Source organism: Vulpes lagopus, chromosome 8 (genome assembly GCF_018345385.1).
Source record: "Vulpes lagopus strain Blue_001 chromosome 8, ASM1834538v1, whole genome shotgun sequence".
Taxonomy (NCBI): Eukaryota; Metazoa; Chordata; class Mammalia; order Carnivora; family Canidae; genus Vulpes; species Vulpes lagopus.
Genome location: NC_054831.1, coordinates 363,577 through 383,012, shown reverse-complemented (window position 1 = coordinate 383,012; position 19,436 = coordinate 363,577). Strand labels below are relative to the sequence as shown.

Sequence of the window (19,436 nt, the reverse complement as noted above, 5' to 3'; positions counted from 1 at the left end):
ACTCCAAGCAGACATTAAGCAGCCACTTGGAATGGACTCCTCCTACTGTGCGAAGGAAGGGATTGGTAACACAGTAGGGGAGCAGCAGAAACTGTAAGAAATAAAAAGGTAAAGTCTGGAAACAACCACAACTTTATTGAGGAGGCGGCAGATTGAACAAATCATGCCATATCCATGCAACTAAAGCAACACGTGGCCTAAACGGCACAGGAGAGACCTCCACACACTAGTATGTGTGGTCTCCAGGGAGCAGGACAGAAGGTGCAGGGTATGCTACCTTCCCCTAAGAAAGAATCAGAAATGTGGTAGGTCTATACACATGCCCAGTGAGTATACACCTATAGGTATAGACGACATACATATCTGTTTGCCTTCTGGAAAAGAAATGATAGAAGAAAACAACGTATAAAGGAGAGAGAAGGGATGGAAGCCACATTCATCTGAATATACCATGATTCACCATTTTTTTTAGTACCATAAATCAGAGAAGTACAAACCCTAGAAATGAATAAAATATGCCCTACTTCCTTATCTTGATGATGGTTCTATGGATGGGTTCAGTTACTGATAATCCACTGAGCCACATACACTAAAGATTTGCATAGTTCTCTATGTTTATTATACTTGAAAAAAAAATTAAAAAATACGGAAACAAATCTAACAATGTCACATTGGTGGCATAAACATCAGAGGAAAGTAACTAATATGCCATAATTTGACAGCATATTCCAAGTGATATATCCTGAAAATGTTAGCATTGTTATTCTAAGTATGTTATGTGTTTTAAGGTCAGTTATCAGGTTAACAACCTTAAGAATGAAGATTTTTGGTGTAACATACACACTGAAGTAAAAATCATATAAATATTCATTTGAACCAGAAATGATCATACTCCTGGATTATTTCCTAAATCTGTCTACTATGAGAAACAACTGTGAAAATCAACAAAGGGAAACCCCAGTAAACTGGAGTAGGGACGATAAAGGGGAGCCACTTTAACCACTCAAGGTCAATCACAGGAAGAATTGTCTTTTACAGGCCCCAACAGGGAAAGACACGTGCTCTGGCTCCAGTAAGAAACCAGCAACCTCGGCCACGAAGCCAGTGAGGAACTGACATCCTAATCCTCCCCAGCGGGCATTGCTTCAAAATAACCTCTCCCAACATCTTCCTCCTTCTCTAGAAAATAACGTTCCTCTTCTCTGTTGGACTTGCCTACCACTTGGCCATACATATCCTGCATGTATGGAATTGCAATTCTGTTATGCTTGAATAAATCCATTTTTCTTGGTAAAATAACTAACTGCTTTATTTCTATGGTTAACACAACACAGTGGCAGTGAGCATCCCTACCTAGCACAAGGACTGTGGCATCCAAACACCATTCCCCACTAAAAGGACCCAGGGGCCCCTCAGAAAAATGGCTGATCTCAGATGCTGAACACAATAGGGACAAGGTGGGGCACCTCGCTGTGGCAGAAAGGAAGGAGTCACAGACTAATGGGGGTCACATCCAGAGGACACAGAAGCCAACTTCGGGAAATAACAGGACCTTCAAAAAATGTCTTAAATGGGTTGAAACACAATTATATACATACCCATGAGTTGATGATACTAGGAGAAAAAAAGCTACAAAAATGCATTTTCACTTTGGAAGTTGCTAGTCCCAGTGCATTCTGGACACCAATAAAGGAGATGAGGAGCCCCACTTCAGGGTAATCAGAATGAGAAGGGAAACATTCTTTATAGGACAATGCCAACTAAAAAACCTAGACAGAAAGAAAAATCTCGGGCGCCTGGGTGGCGCAGTTGGTTAAGCGTCGGACTTTTGGTTTCAGCTCAGGTCATGATCCCACAGTTGGGCTTTACATTAGAGTCTGCTTCAGAGTCTCTCTTCCCCCTGCCCCTCTCTGCTTACGCACGCGCTTGCTCTCTAATAAATAAAATCTTAAAAAAAAAAAAAAAAAAGAAAGAAACAAACAGTTCTTCATTTTGCAAATTGCCAACTGGATGCTAACTCACTGTCCCCAAAGATATCCAGGTCATTATTCCTGGAGCCTGTGAATGTTACAGAGGAATTAAGGATACTGAGATGGGGAGGGCAGCCGGGGTGGCTCAGCGGTTTAGCGCCACCTGCAGCCAAGGGCCTGATCCTGGAGACCCCTAGATCGAGTCCCGCCTCGGGCTCCCTCCATGGAGCTTGCTTCTCCCTCTGCCTGTGTCTCTCATGAATAAATAAATAAAATCTTCTTTTTTTTTTTTTAAAGAGAATACTGAGATGGGGAGATTATCTTGGATTATACAGGTAAGACCTAAATGGAATCACAAGTATTCTTAAAATTGTGTACTTTAATGAGAGAGGGTCCACAAGGAATGCAGGCAGCCTCAAGAAGCTGGCAAACGCAAGATATGGATTCTCTCCTAGAGCTTCTGAAGTAGACCCTGCCGACACCATGCCTTACCCAGTGAGACTCACTTCAGCCAAATCTGCGGTAATCTAGTATAGCAGCAAAAGTATACTAACACATGGATGAAATAATGGAGACAAGCAAAATGGCTATGGGTTTCATAGCCCATAGCCAAGCAGAGGACTGGTTGATAGAAAGCTCTATAGGGGACAGTGGTGGCCTTGCTGACACCGTACCCTTGATCAGATGTTAACATCACAAAATGACAACTACATACCATGCCTCCTGGTATAAATTTTTTTTTTTAATTTTTATTTATTTATGATAGTCACAGAGAAAGAGAGAGAGAGGCAGAGACACAGGCGGAGGGAGAAGCAGGCTCCATGCACCGGGAGCCTGATGTGGGATTCGATCCCGGGTCTCCAGGATCGCGCCCTGGGCCAAAGGCAGGCGCCAAACCGCTGCGCCACCCAGGCGTCCCTCATGCATCCTGGTATACTGCAATATGGTACACAGCAAAATCCAGGATATATTCTTGACACCGCCCCTACTTCCCACCCCACATACCTGGTGGGGTGGGGAGAGAATCAAACCTGAAACAAATTAAGCATCTAAACACAGCTACCAGTTTACAGGAACTATGAGGATCATAAAAATGCACTACCTACCCCAATACAATCAACCCAATCCACCACGTGTGGAATTCCACAGCACCAACAGCCCTGCAGCTTTCATAAATGACAATAAAAGCAAAAAAAGAAAAAAATTGTTATAGATTTGAAAAGATGGGATGCCTGGGTGGATCAGCGGTTGAGTGTCTGCCTTGGGCTCAGGGCGTGACCCCGGGGCCCTAGGACTGAGTCTCAATCGGGCTCCCTGCATGGAGCCTGCTTCTCCCTCTGCCTATGTCTCTGCCTCTCTCTCTGTGTCTCTCATGGATAAATTAAATCTTAAAAACAAAAACAAAAAAAGACTTGAAAAGAGACAAAAGAGGGGCGCCTACGTGGCTCAGAGGGTTACATACAAGTTTTGATTTTTGGCTCAGGTCATGATGTTAGGGTTGTGAGATCGAAGTCACGAGGCATGTTGCCATGCCAGGGTCATGTAGGGCTCTGTGCTCAGTGGAGTTTGCTTAACATTCTCCCTCTCCCCTCCCTCTGCCCTTCCCTGTCCTGCTTGCATGGGCACACACACACTCTCCCTATGGAAAAAAGGAAAAGGAAAAGAAGAGACAAAAGAGGCATCAGCCAAATGCAGTGTGGAGAGACCTTCTTTGGGTTTTGATTCAAACAAACCTTATGTGACCTTTGGAGAAAACTGAACACAGGATAGGTATTGGATATTAACAATGTACAGTTAATTTTGTCAGGGATGGTTTTCTTTGAGCCCTCCTCTGTTAAAGATATATGCTAAAGTATTTACAAGTGACACAAAATCTGAAACCTGCTTAAAATAAAATTCTCAAAACTAACAAAGTTTGGGGAGTGCAGAAGAAGACAAACCCAAAATGGCAAAACGTAGGAACTGTTAAAACTGGTTTACGGGTATGTGAGTCATCAGTACTCTCTTCTGTCTAGGGGTAGGTTTGAACATTTTCCTAATAAAAGCCTTTAAAAATGGAATCAAAGAGAAATACTTATCAAAACCTATAAGGATGCTGGCAAAGCTACACTCAGAGGGTGAATCACACTTTTAACTTTTATCATAAAGAGTGAAGATAAATGAGCTAAACATTCATGTCAAATAGAAAAATCAAAGCAGAAATAATAAAAGAATTGGTGAGGGGCACCTGGGTAGCTCAGTTCATTAGGTGTCCGACTTTTTTTTTTTTTCTTAAAGATTTTATTTATTTATTCATGAGAGACAGAGACAGAGAGAGAGAGAGAGATGCAGAGACACAGGCAGAGGGAGAAGCAGGCTCCATGCAGGGAGCCCGACGTGGGACTCGATCCCGGGTCTCTAGGATCACACCTTGGGCTGCAGGAGGCCCTATACTGCTGAGCCACGGGAGCTGCCCAAGTGTCCGACTCTTAACCTCAGCTCAGGTCTTGATCTCAGGGTCCTGAGTTCAAGCTTCATGTTGCGCTTCACGCCCAGAAGGCAGCCTACTTAATAAAAATTAAAAAAATAAAAAAATTAAAAAAATAAAAAATAAAAAATAAAATAAAAATTGGATAGAAAATAAAAACAAAAATAGCTGACTCAATCAATCAAAACCAGTATCAGTTTCTCTGAAAATAACAAAGAGCAACTAACTCTTTCTAGTCTGACCAAGGAAAGAAACACAGAGAATACAAGCTCAATGATACAATACTATCCTTGCTTGGTTTTGAAATAAAAACTGCCACAAATGGCAGTAATTATATCTTCAGGTGGCTCCCAAGAAATAAGAGCTTCTTTGCCCCATGGGGCCCTCACAAATTATTTTTGTATCTCACTGGCATTAATTGGGTTCTAAGCCTACCAGGGGACCGGTAACTGTAGTCAAGGGACCAAGGAGATGGGATATGTCTAATAGCCATAGCCAATCAGAATCCATCCATGCAGCTGGGCTGTTTCATCCAAAACACACAGTTTGTACCTGGTGGAAAGGGTGGCCCCCAGAGGCAAATCAAGGCACTGTTTGCTTCCCCAAACAATGAGTGGGTGCTGCAGAGAAGAGATTCTTCACGGCAAACTACTTTACAAACATGGAAAGTTAGGAGTTTGTTTTAAGAGACAGAGAATATGAGTGTGTGAGTGGGGTGGGGAGAGGCAGAGGGAGAATCTCCAGCAGGGTCAGTCTCAGGACTCCCAAGATCATGACCTGAGCAAAAATCAAGAGTCAGATGCTTAACCGACTGAGCCACCCAGGTGCCCCAAACATGGAAAGTTTTTTAAAAAATATTTTATTTATTTATTCATGAGAGAGACACACACAGAGAGAGAGCGAGAGGCAGAGACACAGGCAGACGGAGAAGCAGGCTCCACGCAGGGAGCCCGACGTGGGACTCAGTCCCAGGGCCCCGGGGTCACGCCCTGGGCCGAAGGCGGCGCTAAACCGCTGAGCCACCCAGGGATCCCAAAAATGGAAAGTTTCAAACAAAACACCTAAGCAATAAATCCAGCATTTAAAAAAAAACAGATTTATTTATTCATGAGAGGCAGAGAGAGAGAGAGAGAGAAAGGCTACCTGCTGAGCAGGAAGCCTGATGCAGGACTTGATCCCCGTACTCTGGGATCATGAACTGAGCCGGAGGCAGACGCTTCACAGACTGAACCACCCAGGCACCCACCAGCATTTAACTTATAGAATAAGATACCATGAACAGGTAGGGTCTGTTCTAGGGATACAGTAAGGATTCAAAATTAGGAAATGTATGCATTTCAAATTCGTAGCGCAGAGGATAGATAACAAATGACTGATAGTTGGCCCTTTAAAAATGCCCAAAAGAATGAAGAAAGTCAATATGCATTCCTTGTTTCCTATGGAATTTAATATCAGTAGCAGAAGGAAATGGTTACATGAAGGGTATTTCCCAGAAGTAAAATATAATTAGCATAAAACTAAAGGTATCCTATTAAAATACAGAACAAAATGGCAAGTATGTCTACTATTGCCACAGATTGTCAAACACGCAACTTAAGATATAACTAAGCAAAGACACAAATGTCACTATTTGCAGATAACCGTCTGTCTAGAAATCCTCTCCAAAATAATGAAAAGCTAAGAAAACTGAAGGAAAGTTCAGTACGTCAGCAATACACAGTGCAGTGCGCACAGGCAGCAGAGACATCACAGAGGAGAAAGCTGTATGAAGACGCAAGCTGAGGTTGGAGTGATGTGGCCACAAGCCAAGGAGTGCGGGTGCAGCCATCAAAAACCAGAAGAAGAAAAAAAAAAAAAAAAAAACCAGAAGAGACAAAGAACGGTTTCTCGCTCCGTGCTGCAGAGGGAGTGTGTGGCCCTGCCAGATTTCAGATTTCGAGGCTCCAGAACTGAGAATAAATTTCTGTTGTCTGAAGGTACTAAGTTTGCGGTGATCTATTACTGTAGCCCTAAGAGACTAACCCAACATCCCAGTTGGATTTTTCCTTTTGTAACTACAAAAAAATTTCCCAGATTCACCTGAAAATAAAGTCTGCCTAGATTATTTGGCCCAAAAAGTTAGTATTCACCTAAAATTAACAAAACGCACTACAAAGCCAATAGTAACTAGACTCGGTACTCACCAAAGTCGAGGAAAAAGTACGAACAAAACAGACTGATGTGTGAGTATCCGGGAGCTTATCATTTGATACAAGTCCCTTTCAAATTAGTAAGGAAGGATAGCAACAAACAGAAGCGGGCCAATAACAAATTTCCATTTTGGAAAAAGTATAAAAATTGATTCCTGCCTCACACCACACTCCAAAATAAATTCTAGCTGGCTCGAAGATCTGACAGTTAAAAAAAAAAAAAAAAAACAAGCCTTAAGGAGCTAGAATATTGAGGAGAAAAACCTGTGATTTGGGGGTGCAAAGACCTACTGAGGCTGTAGACACCATCACAGCAGGTATTGACTCATCTGACCCTGTAAGAGGTTAAGAATCTCAGCACAGACTAACTAACAGAGAAGTTAGGATACAAATAATTTTTCTGTTTGGCAGATATCTCAATAGGCTAGGACCTGTGGTCACACAGTTCACAGAAAATTCACACAAACTGCACATAGACATGAACAGACATTCAATTTCAGTCACCCCTTCCTTTAGGAGATCAACAAAGATGAACAGAAGTGATGCAACGTTTGAAATGGTCGGGAGAAAGCGGCAAGGCACTACTGAGACGTGTAAAACTAGAACACCTCACCAACAGCAGACACACGCCAATTCAGCGACCACATTTCAAAGAAGCTCCTTCCCAGAAGCGCCGAAGAACGCAGAACGCAGAGGTGCAACTCCTCTAAGGAGGCTCGCAGGCAAGGAACTAGAAAGAACACGAGTGAGCATCAGCGAACAAGCGGTTAACTATACAGCGCCACGTCCATACCACAATAGGAGTGCTGTCACAAACAGTGAAGCGATGGTTCAGGTAATGGCCTGGAGTGGACAGAAAGACCGAGGATAGAACTTTTTAAAAATTGGGATGTGGGCTTCCATGTAAGAGGATGCCCACCTCTCTGGTGTTATCAGCACCCAGGTGAAGTGGGCAGGGGAGACTCGTACACAGCGCCGGCTCCTCAAACAAGCAAATACATTAGGGACTACTAGCTGTGTCGGAAAGACTGCTACCAATTTAAAAGGAAGAAACTGGAATGCACACCGAGGTATCTGACTGGAATCAGAAGTCCTGGAATGAACCCTTGTTTTCCAACAGAGAGAGAGAATACACACGACTGTGTTTTTATAAACATACACGTGTGTGCATGTGTGCACCTGTGAGTGTGTACATGCACAGACGTACACATACACACATACTCTGAGGCTCTATCCGCTGAGAGGGCCCGGGTCAGTAACACATCAACCACCGCCTACCTGGTGTCCAGAGTCTGCTTCTCTGAGCACCACCTGCCATCAAAAGGAAGCAGGCATCTTTGAAGAAAAGGCTGATTCCCCATCTGGGACAGGGGAAGCACACGAAAAGCCCAGAGTGTCTTGCTGTACTAAAAAGCAAAATGTTCTAAATGAAAAAGGGGGATGCATCAGAAGGATCTGGGAGCCAGCTTTAGGGGCTATAGACATTACAACAGATAACGAGGGAGGGTGCATCGAATACAATGGGAAGCAGTGAGCCTAGGCTGATACAGGAATGTGACAAAAATGAAAGTCTGACAAACAAATGTTTAGTTTCACAAGTTACCCCCCACCTGCCCCCCACACACACTTAAAACGACAGAGACTCCACAGGAGAGAAGTTTGGCAGACACCACAGTAATCCGCGACCAACGTGAACATCACCAGTAACGGGACACACTGAATTTGTGAGCCACCCCACGGAACGCAGAGAAAACCTGGCATTCCTTCTGTGCCGTTCCGGCCACAGATGCAAAGGCTGAATCTAATAGAAAGGAAACACCAAACAAAACCCACACCGACAGACATTTTACAAAGTAAGCACCTATAATCATTTCGAGAATCAAGATCAAGAAAGCCAAGGTAAGAGGCGTAAACACTGCAGCTTGAAGACAACTACAGAGACCTGGCAATGAAATGTTACCATGTGATTCGGAACTGGATCCTTCTGGTGAAATGTGAATGGGCCTCAAGGTAGCAAAGAGCATCCTCCTTAACTTCCTGATTTTGATGGTTGTATTGTGGTTGAGGGGAGAGTCTTGTTTGTAGGAAATACATAAAAATATCTAAGGATGATAAAGTTTCATGTGCCCAGCTTATTCTCAAATGGTTCAGAAAAGATGCTTTGTACCATACTTGCAACTCCTCTGTAAGACAGCTAATAGAATTAAATGGAGAATAGTACTACTTTTTAGTTAGTAAAATAACGAACGAACGAATCCCTGAGCACCAGTGTGGCTCAGTGGGTTGCGGGTCTGACTCTTGATTTCGATTCAGGTCATGATCTCAGGGTCCTGAGAGATCGAGCCTGCCGTCGGGCTCCGTGCTCAGTGCAGATCCTGCTTAGGATTCTCTCCCTCTCCCTCTGTCCCTCCCACCCTCACCTGCTTGTGCACATGGTCTCACTCATTCTGAGAAACAAATTATAAAACAAATAAATGCCTTCTATTGGAAATGAATATATCGATATGATATAGTAGAGGGGGTGGCAAATGGCAGTGACCCTTCAAAGTCAAAACACACGTGATTATGTATTTAATCTATTTAGATCAATACATATTTCACTCACTTTCCATGTAGCATAACAAAATTTTAATCACTAAAGTCTGTCATAATCATCTTCTCAGAATTCATAAAAGCAGATTTTCAAACCATGAGAAAGTGTCAAGGAAGCCACTGGCAGCACTAAGACCTGCACAGCTGCTCACCTGAAACAGCAGCAGCGTCAGCACGGACCCTCACTAGCTCCCCGCCGGGAGGGCCCCTCAATGCTCCTCAGCTTTTTTAGACACCACACCCACAAGGGAAAAACAATGTAAAGCCCAATCAGACCGTTCTCTGAGCAAGACCCAGAGACACTGGCAGATGGGGCAAGCCATGTCATGAGACATGGTGAGAGGAGCACTGCCCTCGACGAGGGGAGCAGTATCTAGGTAGGGGGAGGACGGCGACCATGTCAATCAGCACCAGGTGTAAGAGAAAGGAAAGCAGCCCCCACCACCACTTCGGGATGGGGTGAGGAGAGAAGACAGACAAAAAGTACATTCCGGAATTAAAATATTCCTCTAAGAAGCCTCTTAGTGCACACGAAATCAGTGCTAAATAGACTAAATTGAAAACAGCCTTCCATAAAGCCGTATGCCAGACTGACAGCCGACGCCGAATTACAAGTCAAATGCCACGAGATCCGATGGAAGAGAAAGACCCACCCGTCACCACAGTGGGCTTCGCAGGCCATTTCCTCCCGGAAGATTTAGTCCTAAAACTAATGGTAGAACCTGAAACCATCAAGTCCATGTTGGAAAAAAATGGACGGGCTAGAGGTACACCCACTGTCTCCAGCTCAGCAGCACCCTCAGGACTGGAGGGAACCCGAAGCCCCAGCCAACCAAGGACAACACGGTGAGGGTTGGGGGAGACAACATAAGGAAAGCCAATGGTGAGCCTACCCACGATTTACAGATCAACTGCTGATGCTCCCCGAGTAACACCATCTTGTTCTGTTTGCCCAATCTTTCAGAGAAGAATCGCACTTACAAATCTCAAGGGGACATGGTGATCATCTCCAGCACCTGCATAAACTAACGATGGACCCTGACACCACCAAGTCCGACGGGTCACCCTGGCTGCAGCTGGCTCTTGTCTGCACATCCCAGACACCACCACGCTGAGCGCTGGGAGCCAAGGGGCTCTGTGCACAGGCAGCCTGGCAGCACTGCTGAGCTCACTGGCGGGCGACAAAGGCGACACACAACTTTGGTCTCATGGGCTGGCGAGTCAGCTCTGAGCATAAGCAAATGTATCAAAATAGAAGCCTTGTTTCAAAAGAAAAAAAATATTCTTCAAATTGATCTCACACACACTGCTTTAAGCCACTACGACAGGACCACCTAGCTGATCTTCTACTTGTCAGAAAAAGTCAAAACAGTACACATAATTCAGCAATTCCACTTGAAAGATATTTCCAAGTGAGCTAAGTATTAATAAAATCAGAAAGCATATCACATAAACGTAAAATGAAGAGCAACACTACACACCTGATTTCGTCCACAAGAGCTGGCAAATGCCCCTACTTGTCCACACACGACGTCCGGGAGTCAGTGCGCTATCGCCACCAGGAAGGACACACGGCGAGCCCCACTCAGACACACTCCAGGGCCTTCTGTCAGTTACGGGACACCAAGGAGTAACACAGTTCACGACTGTCAGAATGGTGCAAAAGGGCCATCCTTTCCCCTTATTTTCATTTTTCTAAATTTAATTTCCAAAGAAAGAGTTAAAGAGAGGACCAAAAGTTCTCGACTCTATGTAACGAGGAGTCAGAGACCACACGTTTTCTATTGGGGGAGCCCTGAGAAGCAGAAACACTTCTCAACAAGTCACTCACCTTAACCAAAATTTAAAAACAGCAAAACAAAGCCAGATTCATGACCTCCTTTCCAAAAGTATTCCTTCTAATTCCACAATTCTGTTGTTTCCCTTCTCTCTCGTACCTTCACTTGTTCCAAAGGCTCTGGTCTTTTCCGGGATAAGGGCGTTCTCTCTAGCCTCGCCATCTCTCCTGAGGTCGTCTGTTGTGGCAACCTCTTTAGGAGTCCGGCTCTCTCCAGAGCCTCCAGATGTAACCTCCTGGAGGCTGGGAGCAGTTGCCATGCAGATAGCAGCCATCCAAGCACCTGCGAGAAGACTGTTTTCCCTCCCCCAGGAAACACACACACCCAGAGCTTTGCAGAATGCCGCAGAACCAGTAACCAGGGAAACTCAGCCATCACGCCCTCCTGTGCCCGACCCTGGGTAGAGTCAAAAAGATTCTTGGCTCTCCCTCACAGCAGTGCCCTCCCTCCCAGCCCCTTTGACTTAATGGCAGTGCCCAGGCCCAGTAACGTGCAGACCTAACTCGCTGTACCACCAAGTTCACAGCACAGAACTTCCCTCCGACTCGGCACGGCACGACAGTTTCTGCGGCAGAGGTGGGAACACGTGCTGAAGTTATCTCCCCTCTCCAGAAAGAAACCAGAAGTAGCCCTGGTCCAGCCTGCACTCTATCTAGAAGCTTCAAGCACCAACATCATGAAGCTTACGGCTGGGACACAGTGTGTCCTGCTCGTGAGTTCTCAGGTGAGAGCCCAGTAGCATCCAAAGGGTCCCCTCTGACCCAGCACTGCAACGCCAAGAATTACCGCTCTGCTTCATAAATGTGGTCCCCAGCTCAACCCACACACCTAAGGGGGGATACTTGAAGATCACACAAAGGGGGTGTGTGACTGATGCTGACCAATCAATCAGCATTGAGGGGAACAGCATTCAAGACAAGCATAAGCAGGTGGCTTTATGCCGGAACACCGGGCCAAGCAGCAGCGGCCCCTAAACGCTGTGCCTCGTCACTGCATAAGGCACATGCGCAAAGGATGCTCTTGGAGATCACAACACTTTGTTGATCCAAGCACGTCCAAAGCTCAGGAAAAAGTTGCTCCTTGGTTAGTTGAGGCCACAAATTCAACAGTGGTCAAAGAACACAAGAGCAACGTGTGGAGACCTGACCATCGGACTGACTTGTCACTATGTCCAGCAAATCGCTGAGTCTAGAAAGCTGTCCTGGATTCAGCAGCCCATTATAACTCGCCAAAAGTCAGTAAAAGACAAGTGTTCAGAATATCTGCTGTACTACAGGGCCCCCAAACAAGCAGACACCCACCAAGGGCTCCTCCTGAAACCCACATGGAGCCAGGGGCCAGGGACACCGAGAGAGACAGGCATGCCGGTAAGATGTCGCCAGGGAGATGCTGGTGCTGGGTGCTCTGATGGGGTGATGGAAACACCAGTCCAGCAAGAGTCCTGAGAAGAAAGCTGATCCCTTGGGGCAGCCCCAGATGGATGACAGCTGACAGCAGCTGTCCACAGGTCACCCCACACATGGGCCCTGCATGCTTGACTTTGGGCCTGCCCTTTTTTGGGGTTTCATTAGTTCACTTCCTTACCCAAAATGTACTGTTGGATATGTACTTGGTGAGAAATGAATGCTTAATGACTGAACCAAGGAAAAGGATTCAAAATTCTAAAGGATGCAGGATAGTTTCAGTTATGTATCTCAGAGCAGAATATCTTGCTCCAAAAGTTTGGTTGGCTCCACTCTTGGAAAAGACTCAGGAAAGGCTGCATGGACAGGATATCGGCTTCTTGACCCCAAGCTTTAGAGCAGCCCTGAGACAGCGAGAAAACACTACATCAATGTGTCAACATACGAAACTTCTAAAACTGAAAACAAAGATAAGAATGAAATCGTTAATAGATCTTGACTGTGCTCCGTCTCCTGCCCGTAAAAAGGAATTGAAATCCACTGTGGTATCACTGTGAGGACCAAGTGAGCTCACGTGCAGTGCTTCACAAGAGACGGCACAGAAACAGCTCAGGGAAGACCAATACTGCAGGCAACAGTCCTGCAAGGAGCTTTGCCCAGCCAGTCTCTACTATCCTCAACTGAAAAATGAGGCCTGTGATAGCCACACTCCAGGGCCCTTTTAAGGACTGACCCTGCCAAGCAGGGCTTCTTCTTTAAAAAAAAAAAAAAAAAAAAAAAAATTTATTTATTCAGGAAATACACAGAGAGAGAAGAGGGGCAGAGACACAGGCAGAGGGAGAAGCAGGCTCCATGCATGGAGCCTGACGTGGGACTCGATCCCAGGTCTCTAGGATGATGCCCTGGGCTGAAGGCGGTGCTAAACCGCTGAGCCACCTGGGCTGCCCAAGGGCTTCTAACCTTCAGCGCTGCTGACCTTTTGACAATTCTTTGTCATGAGCTGAACTGGGCACCAGAAGATGAGGAGCACCTCTGGCCTCTAACCACTAGATGCCAGTAGCACCCCTGAGTCACGACAACCAAAGATGTCTCCAGACACCGCCAGATGTTCTCTGGGGGGCAAGATGGCCTGGTTGAACCACTGCTGGAAATAAAGGGCATGGTGCCTGTTATGCAGGAATCAACAAATTAAAGCTTTACTACGCAAAGTGTTTCGCATCACTTGCACATCCTTGAAATGGATCACAAAATGGGATGCTACATGAGTGATTATCTGCTCCAAGTGCCATCCTTCCAAACTTGAAAACTCAATTTCCGATAAACTGAGGTGACCAAGTGTTCTGTGCTACCAGAGGAATAAAAACAAGAGCCAAATCTCAGAGATTCGGCTTTCTTATCTTTAAAAGGAAGGAGTTAAAGTCCTACAGGTCAAGAAACACCTTGAATCACCCCCTGATTAAGCACAGGCCCCAAAGTGAAGTCCAGGTTTCCTGACTCCTGGCCTCGGCGAGGACCGCCTTCCTCGCCTGCACAGGCATGGTGACCCCTTGTCAAGTCTGGCAGAATGAACCAATGCCTGGCGGTCTACACTAAGGGACAGGCAGGGCTGCATGCCTCACAAGATCCACCTTCAGGAATGTCTAAAAGTACCACTTCATAATGCTTATTTGGAAAACATTCAAACTGATTGCTCAATGGCCCCTGCGGTGGGGCCTCAGGGCACAGCTCAGCCTCTGGGAAGACCTTCCCCGCCCCCATGACAAAGCCTGGGATGGAATGGGCAGGGGCTGTGAAGGCTACATTAATACTGGCTTTATTAACACTATAGCAAGTCTGCTATAGTCCAAGGAACAGGACTTCCAGCATAAAAAATACTATAAAACACAACAAAACAATGTAAAAATCAGTAAATCCCTCATGATTCTTCCTCAGCAAGTATCTCTAAAATTGTTTTATCCAAGGTTTTCCTTGGATGTATTAGTCCTTGGTATAAATAAGAATAAGATCATGTTATCGGCATTGCTTCACCACTTGCTGCACTTAATTCCATTTAAAATGCATCATGGCCGTCTATGGTTTACATGCAATTTTACCTCGTTTATTAACAGTGCGTGGTGAATCAAATAAACATAAGTTAGTAACTTCTCTACAGGCCACATGCTTCTTGTGTGTGATTTTACAAACACTGTTGAAAAAAATAACCTCTCCTCACTAGAGCCAGTAGCTCTTACAGGAAGGGTTCCTAGAAATACAATTATATGTAGGGATAGTCACTGCAGAGGCATAATTACCCTCCCGATGAGGTCAACTATTTACACCCCGCAACATCTGACTGTACGTGTCCCCCTCACCTTTGGTAACTAAAATAGTCTTGTTAGTTTCTTCCAGTTTGTAGGGGAAACAGGATTTCAATGTCAATTCTCTGATCATCAGCAAAACTGAAATCTTGCTTTGCTTCTTGGCCATTCGAATTTCTTGACCACGAAGACTGACCTGTTCATCTCTTTTTTACTAAGGTGCTTCAGCACATGTGTAGGACAAAAACAAAATCGACAGCTGGGCTACACAGGACTAGCAAAGAATAAAAGAATCACAAATTTAAGTGAAATTCATGTTGTAAGCTAAAAATAACACACCCAGTGGGCACTCAGAAAAGTGAGGAGAAAATACTATTAAAAAGGACGTTTTGTGGTTTGTTTTGTCCCTTTCACAGCCCGGGTCAAAGGCTGTGTTTTTTGCCGCTGGAAAGGGAAACAGAATCTTTGGACTGGGGACACTCATTACAGTGCAGGGTGAGATATCGTTCTGGAGAAAGAGGAGGAAGTCCGTCCATGGTAACTGCTAAGATTATAGTCTTCTCCTTCACTTAGCCCGCTGGACAAACGCAAGAGGCAGGAAGATATTTTTGTGCAGAAGCTCAAGAGACAGGAAGACGGTGACAGGGTGTCTTAGGAAATGGCCCAAGCAGGTATCTCTGCAGTGAACACCACAGCTGACAAGTCCCAACTACTGACATTTGAGCAGGTGGGAAAATATCACCAGATAGTACAGAAAAGCCCTGAAACGAAAGCCAAAAACCCCAAACAAACATAAAGTAGCCTGAAGCAAACTGTGACTTCAGAGAAAGAAAACACCCCAAACTTAGGAACGTCCTCAGAGATAAGGGGAGGTACAACAAGCTATGAACCAAAACCAAACCAGGATGTGAGAAGACTGGAACAGAGGGGGCAGGAGGACAGTCTCAGGGACATGCATGGAGCACAGCTCAACGATACGGCCCACATAAAGTTGAGAACGTCTTCCAGAAAGTGGACAACCTAAGCAAAATCAGTGTCCATCCAGAAGGCCCAACAGTTGAATTCCACAAAAAGAAGGTGAATAGGAAGAAATCAAAGCAATAAATTAAAAATGTCTAGTGTTGAAGAACGGGACTTTCCACATAAGAGGGGCCTAAAAAGTAGGCAGGACACTACGTGGAAACAGACTCTGAGGGACACATCACTGCGCTGCGCGTTGTGCATTTCAGGGAGAAAAATCCTTTAAGCTTCAGAAAAGAAATATCCACGTATAGAGACCTTTAACAATAACCCTCAAGACAGAAGTCAGAGCAAAATGGTGTCTCTCACCCTTTCGACATTCTTGTTCTCAAAACCTTATCTCCCCTTCATCTGCCCCCGGGCAACGCCTTAAGGAAGCCTTCCACCACGAAGAGGGTAGCCAAGTCCAGAGAAAGGGACACTGGTGTGTCCTGGAAACCAAGGACCCTATGAAGGGGTCGGGGTTGGGGACCTGCAAGAAGAATACAGCAGGTGGGAGCCTGGAGAATATATATTCAAGAAGAGATTAATAAAATACTGAATTTCATCAGACAAAAAAAGGACTCCGTTTCTTGAAAGTTGATTTAGACAACTGGTCAATTTGGGACCGTAATGATAAATACACAGAAAAAGCAAACAAAAGACAAGACTCACTGGAACATCAGGAGAAACAAAATCTGATGACGTGGAAAAGGGAAAGTAATCCCAGCACACCATCTGCCTAGCTGTGAATGGCCCCATGGAGTCAGAACACGAACACTCAATCCTGGACTAAGCAAGGTAAAGGTGCACGGGCTTCAGGCGGCCGTGTGTGCACGCAGGGAAGGTAAAAGGAAGCTACAGACGTCACATTCCTTCTCAGGGTTAAGTGAGGAGACAAGGTGTGCAACAAGAGGAAAGCCATGAACCAGCAGGCGAGCGCATGCGCCGCTCAGAGTTGGAGGCAGAGACCAAAGGAGCCCACCAAGAGGGGGACGTGTTGGCTCTGCAGGAGAACTGACAGGACTGGGGAAGGCAATTCAGGGTCTCCTCGAAAGCCTTCCTACACTTAGTATTCCTTTAAAAAACTACTTGAAGATACAACCTTGATTTGAAATAAAATTAAGTTTTAATTTCAAAATTCACACGAATGGGGATCCGTGGGTGGCGCAGCGGTTTGGCGCCTGCCTTTGGCCCAGGGCGCGATCCTGGAGACCTGGGATCGAATCCCACATCGGGCTCCCGGTGCATGGAGCCTGCTTCTTCCTCCGCCTGTGTCTCTGCCCCTCTCTCTCTCTCTCTGTGACTATCATAAATAAATAAATAAATACAATATTTTTCAAAAAAATTCACACAAATGCCAATAAAGTGTATTAAGGAAGAGCACACATGGTCAATGTACTGTCACGAAATTAATTGCAGCCATCAAGATGACACGTCTGGAACAACACGTCTGGCTCCTCTCTAGCAGTATTTAAGGAACGTCAGCATGCCTGGTCAAACAGCCCACCAGGGATGTCACTTGTAAAATGTCTGATTTTAGAAACACACACACACACACACACACACACACACACAAAAGAACTTAGGCACGAAATAACTCGTGTACTCAATTTTTTAAAAGTCATAGAGATGAAGACAGTTTGATCGTCTTGGTTTTCAAACGTCGAACCTCGTGGTGCTCTTATAACTAAAAAGAAAAGGCACCGTGACACGCTGATGCTCTCTGGGTTTCCACTTGGTCAAAACCTTTTCAATACGCGTGCTGGGCCTCTTGCCAGCAGCTTGGCAACTAAACTCACTTGTGCGCTGTTTCTTCCGGGAGCTTAGTTATTCCCTCTTAATAAGAAAGGGGAAAGCGTCCTCTGAGCGCGGGCCCTGGGGGGTGGATGGATGCAGGCTGGATGGACCGCACCCGACAGAAGCGCCATCCGGACTCCAAGGAGGGTGTTCTCTGCTCACACCACCCTGGCAAATGGGCAAGTCGTGGTCGCGAGGCACGAATGCAGAACCTACGGCATCCAGTCGCGAGTCACGCGGGTAAGTCATCCAGGCGGGCGCTGCGGTCCCGGGAGAGCCTGCCCTAGCCGGACCGTCCTGGAGGACAGAGCGGGCGCGGAGGCCTGCAGGACCGGGCCGCCGGGCAGTCGGGGCCGAGCCGGCCGCTCCACCTCCCGCCCGTCGCGTCCCCTGGGCAGAAGCTCGTCTTCCCGACCCCAACTCCCCGTTCTGGTCAGACTCGTCCTCCGGGTCCAGTCCGAGAACCGCAGTCGGTGCAGGACAGCAGCGCCGCCTCCGTCCTATCTGCGTACCTGGGGCCTGTGCACCGCGGCCCTCCCTGCACTGCAGCCCGCGCACCCCCACGGGCGCATCCCCCATGCCAGGCCCCGAGCTGCTTCGGGGAGAGAGGAACAAGCGTGCGCCCTCCGCCCTCTGCGCCCTGGGGCCGCGGGGCTCGGGGTCCAGCGGGGGCGCCCGGAGGCCGTGACCCCCCCCCGCGCGCCGTCTGCGGGGCCAAGGGCGGGGGCGCACGCGGGCGAGGGGCCGCGCTCCCGGCCACGACCTGCGGGTGCGAGCTCGCCGAGGCCCGGGGGCGGGGAAGGGGCGCCCGGGCGCGCACCCCGGGCCCGCCCCGCCCCCCCAGGCCCAGGCCGGAGCCCGAGTCCCCGGGGCGGCCGCCGCGCTCTGCGGTTCGCGCACCGGCCCCGGCCCACGTGACCCGCGGCGGCCAATGGGGGCGAAGCCCCCGCACCAGCGAGACGCGGGCGGCCCGGGGCTAGAGCGGCCCGCCCGGCCGCCCGCCCGCCGCAGCCCCCGGCCCCGCTCCGGCGCTGCCCGCTCGGCGCTGCCGCCATCTTCCCGGAGGAGAGCGCGGAGGCGGAGGCGGAGGCTCCCGGCCGCGGCCGCGCCGCACCCCCGCCGCCCCTCTTCCCTCGGCGGCCCCCCGGCTCGCGCCAAGCAAACGCCCTCCCTCCCACGCCGCGCACCCGCGAGGCAAGGACCCGCGCTACCTGTTCCGCTCGGGTCGGCGCAAGGAAGCCGAGCTCATAAGGTGGGCGCCGTGGCGGAGCAGGGACGGGCCGCCATCTTGGTAAAGGAGAAGAGGCTCCGCTTGACCTCCCCCCGCCCCCAGCCTCTATATGGCCAACCGCCGTGGGAGGGGCGCGGCGCCTGCGCAGAGGCGGCCGGCGCGGACGGGCCTGCGCTCTCGGACGCGGCGGGCGGGGGCGGGGGCGGGGAGGAGGCCGGGTCGCGCCGGGGCAGGGAGCGCGGGCGAGGGGGCGGGCCGACGTGGTGACGCCGCGCGCGCGGGGCGGGGCGGGCCGGCGTGATGACGCCACGCGCGCGGGGCGGGGCGGGCGGCGGGCTCTGGGCGGTCCGCGGCGCGGTCGGTGGGCGCCTGCTTCTCCGCTCGTCTCGTCGGCGGTGAGTGGCTCGCGGGGGCCCCGCCGTCGCGGGGGGGCGGGGTGCGGGCTGTGGGCGGGCGCGGCGGGGGCGGCGACGGGCGGAGGGCGGCGGACGGCGGGCTCCGGGGGCGCGGGCGGCGGCCCGCTGGGTGTGGGGGAGGGGCGCGGGCCCGGGCTCTCCTCCGCCCGGGGCCCCTCCTCCGCCCGGGGCCTCTCCTCCGCCCGGGGCCCCTTCTCCGCCCCGGGGTCCCTCCTCCGCCCCGGGGTCCCTCCT

General features: G+C 48.5%; 2 protein-coding genes across 6 annotated transcripts in view; one reads left to right on the top strand and one right to left on the bottom strand.

Annotated features, from left to right (window-relative positions):
* LOC121497294 (high density lipoprotein binding protein) overlaps positions 1–18,919 on the bottom strand; it is a 69,896-nt gene extending 50,977 nt beyond the window's left edge. Inside the window, exon 1 of the mRNA XM_041766714.1 lies at positions 18,767–18,919. The gene's annotated coding sequence lies outside the window, so the exon portion shown is untranslated. The remainder of the gene's footprint in view (positions 1–18,766) is intronic.
* The window catches only part of SEPTIN2 (septin 2), a 33,669-nt gene continuing 31,810 nt past the window's right edge, over positions 17,578–19,436 (top strand). The window contains exon 1 of one of the 5 annotated variants that reach the window (XM_041766718.1): positions 17,578–17,795. In XM_041766718.1, the coding sequence (XP_041622652.1) occupies positions 17,649–17,795 (147 nt within the window). In that variant the 5' untranslated portion in view covers positions 17,578–17,648. Of the gene's footprint in view, positions 17,796–18,531; positions 18,808–19,054; positions 19,182–19,436 lie in introns of those variants that run through there. The other 4 variants (XM_041766716.1, XM_041766720.1, XM_041766721.1 and 1 more) reach the window with 4 other exon arrangements.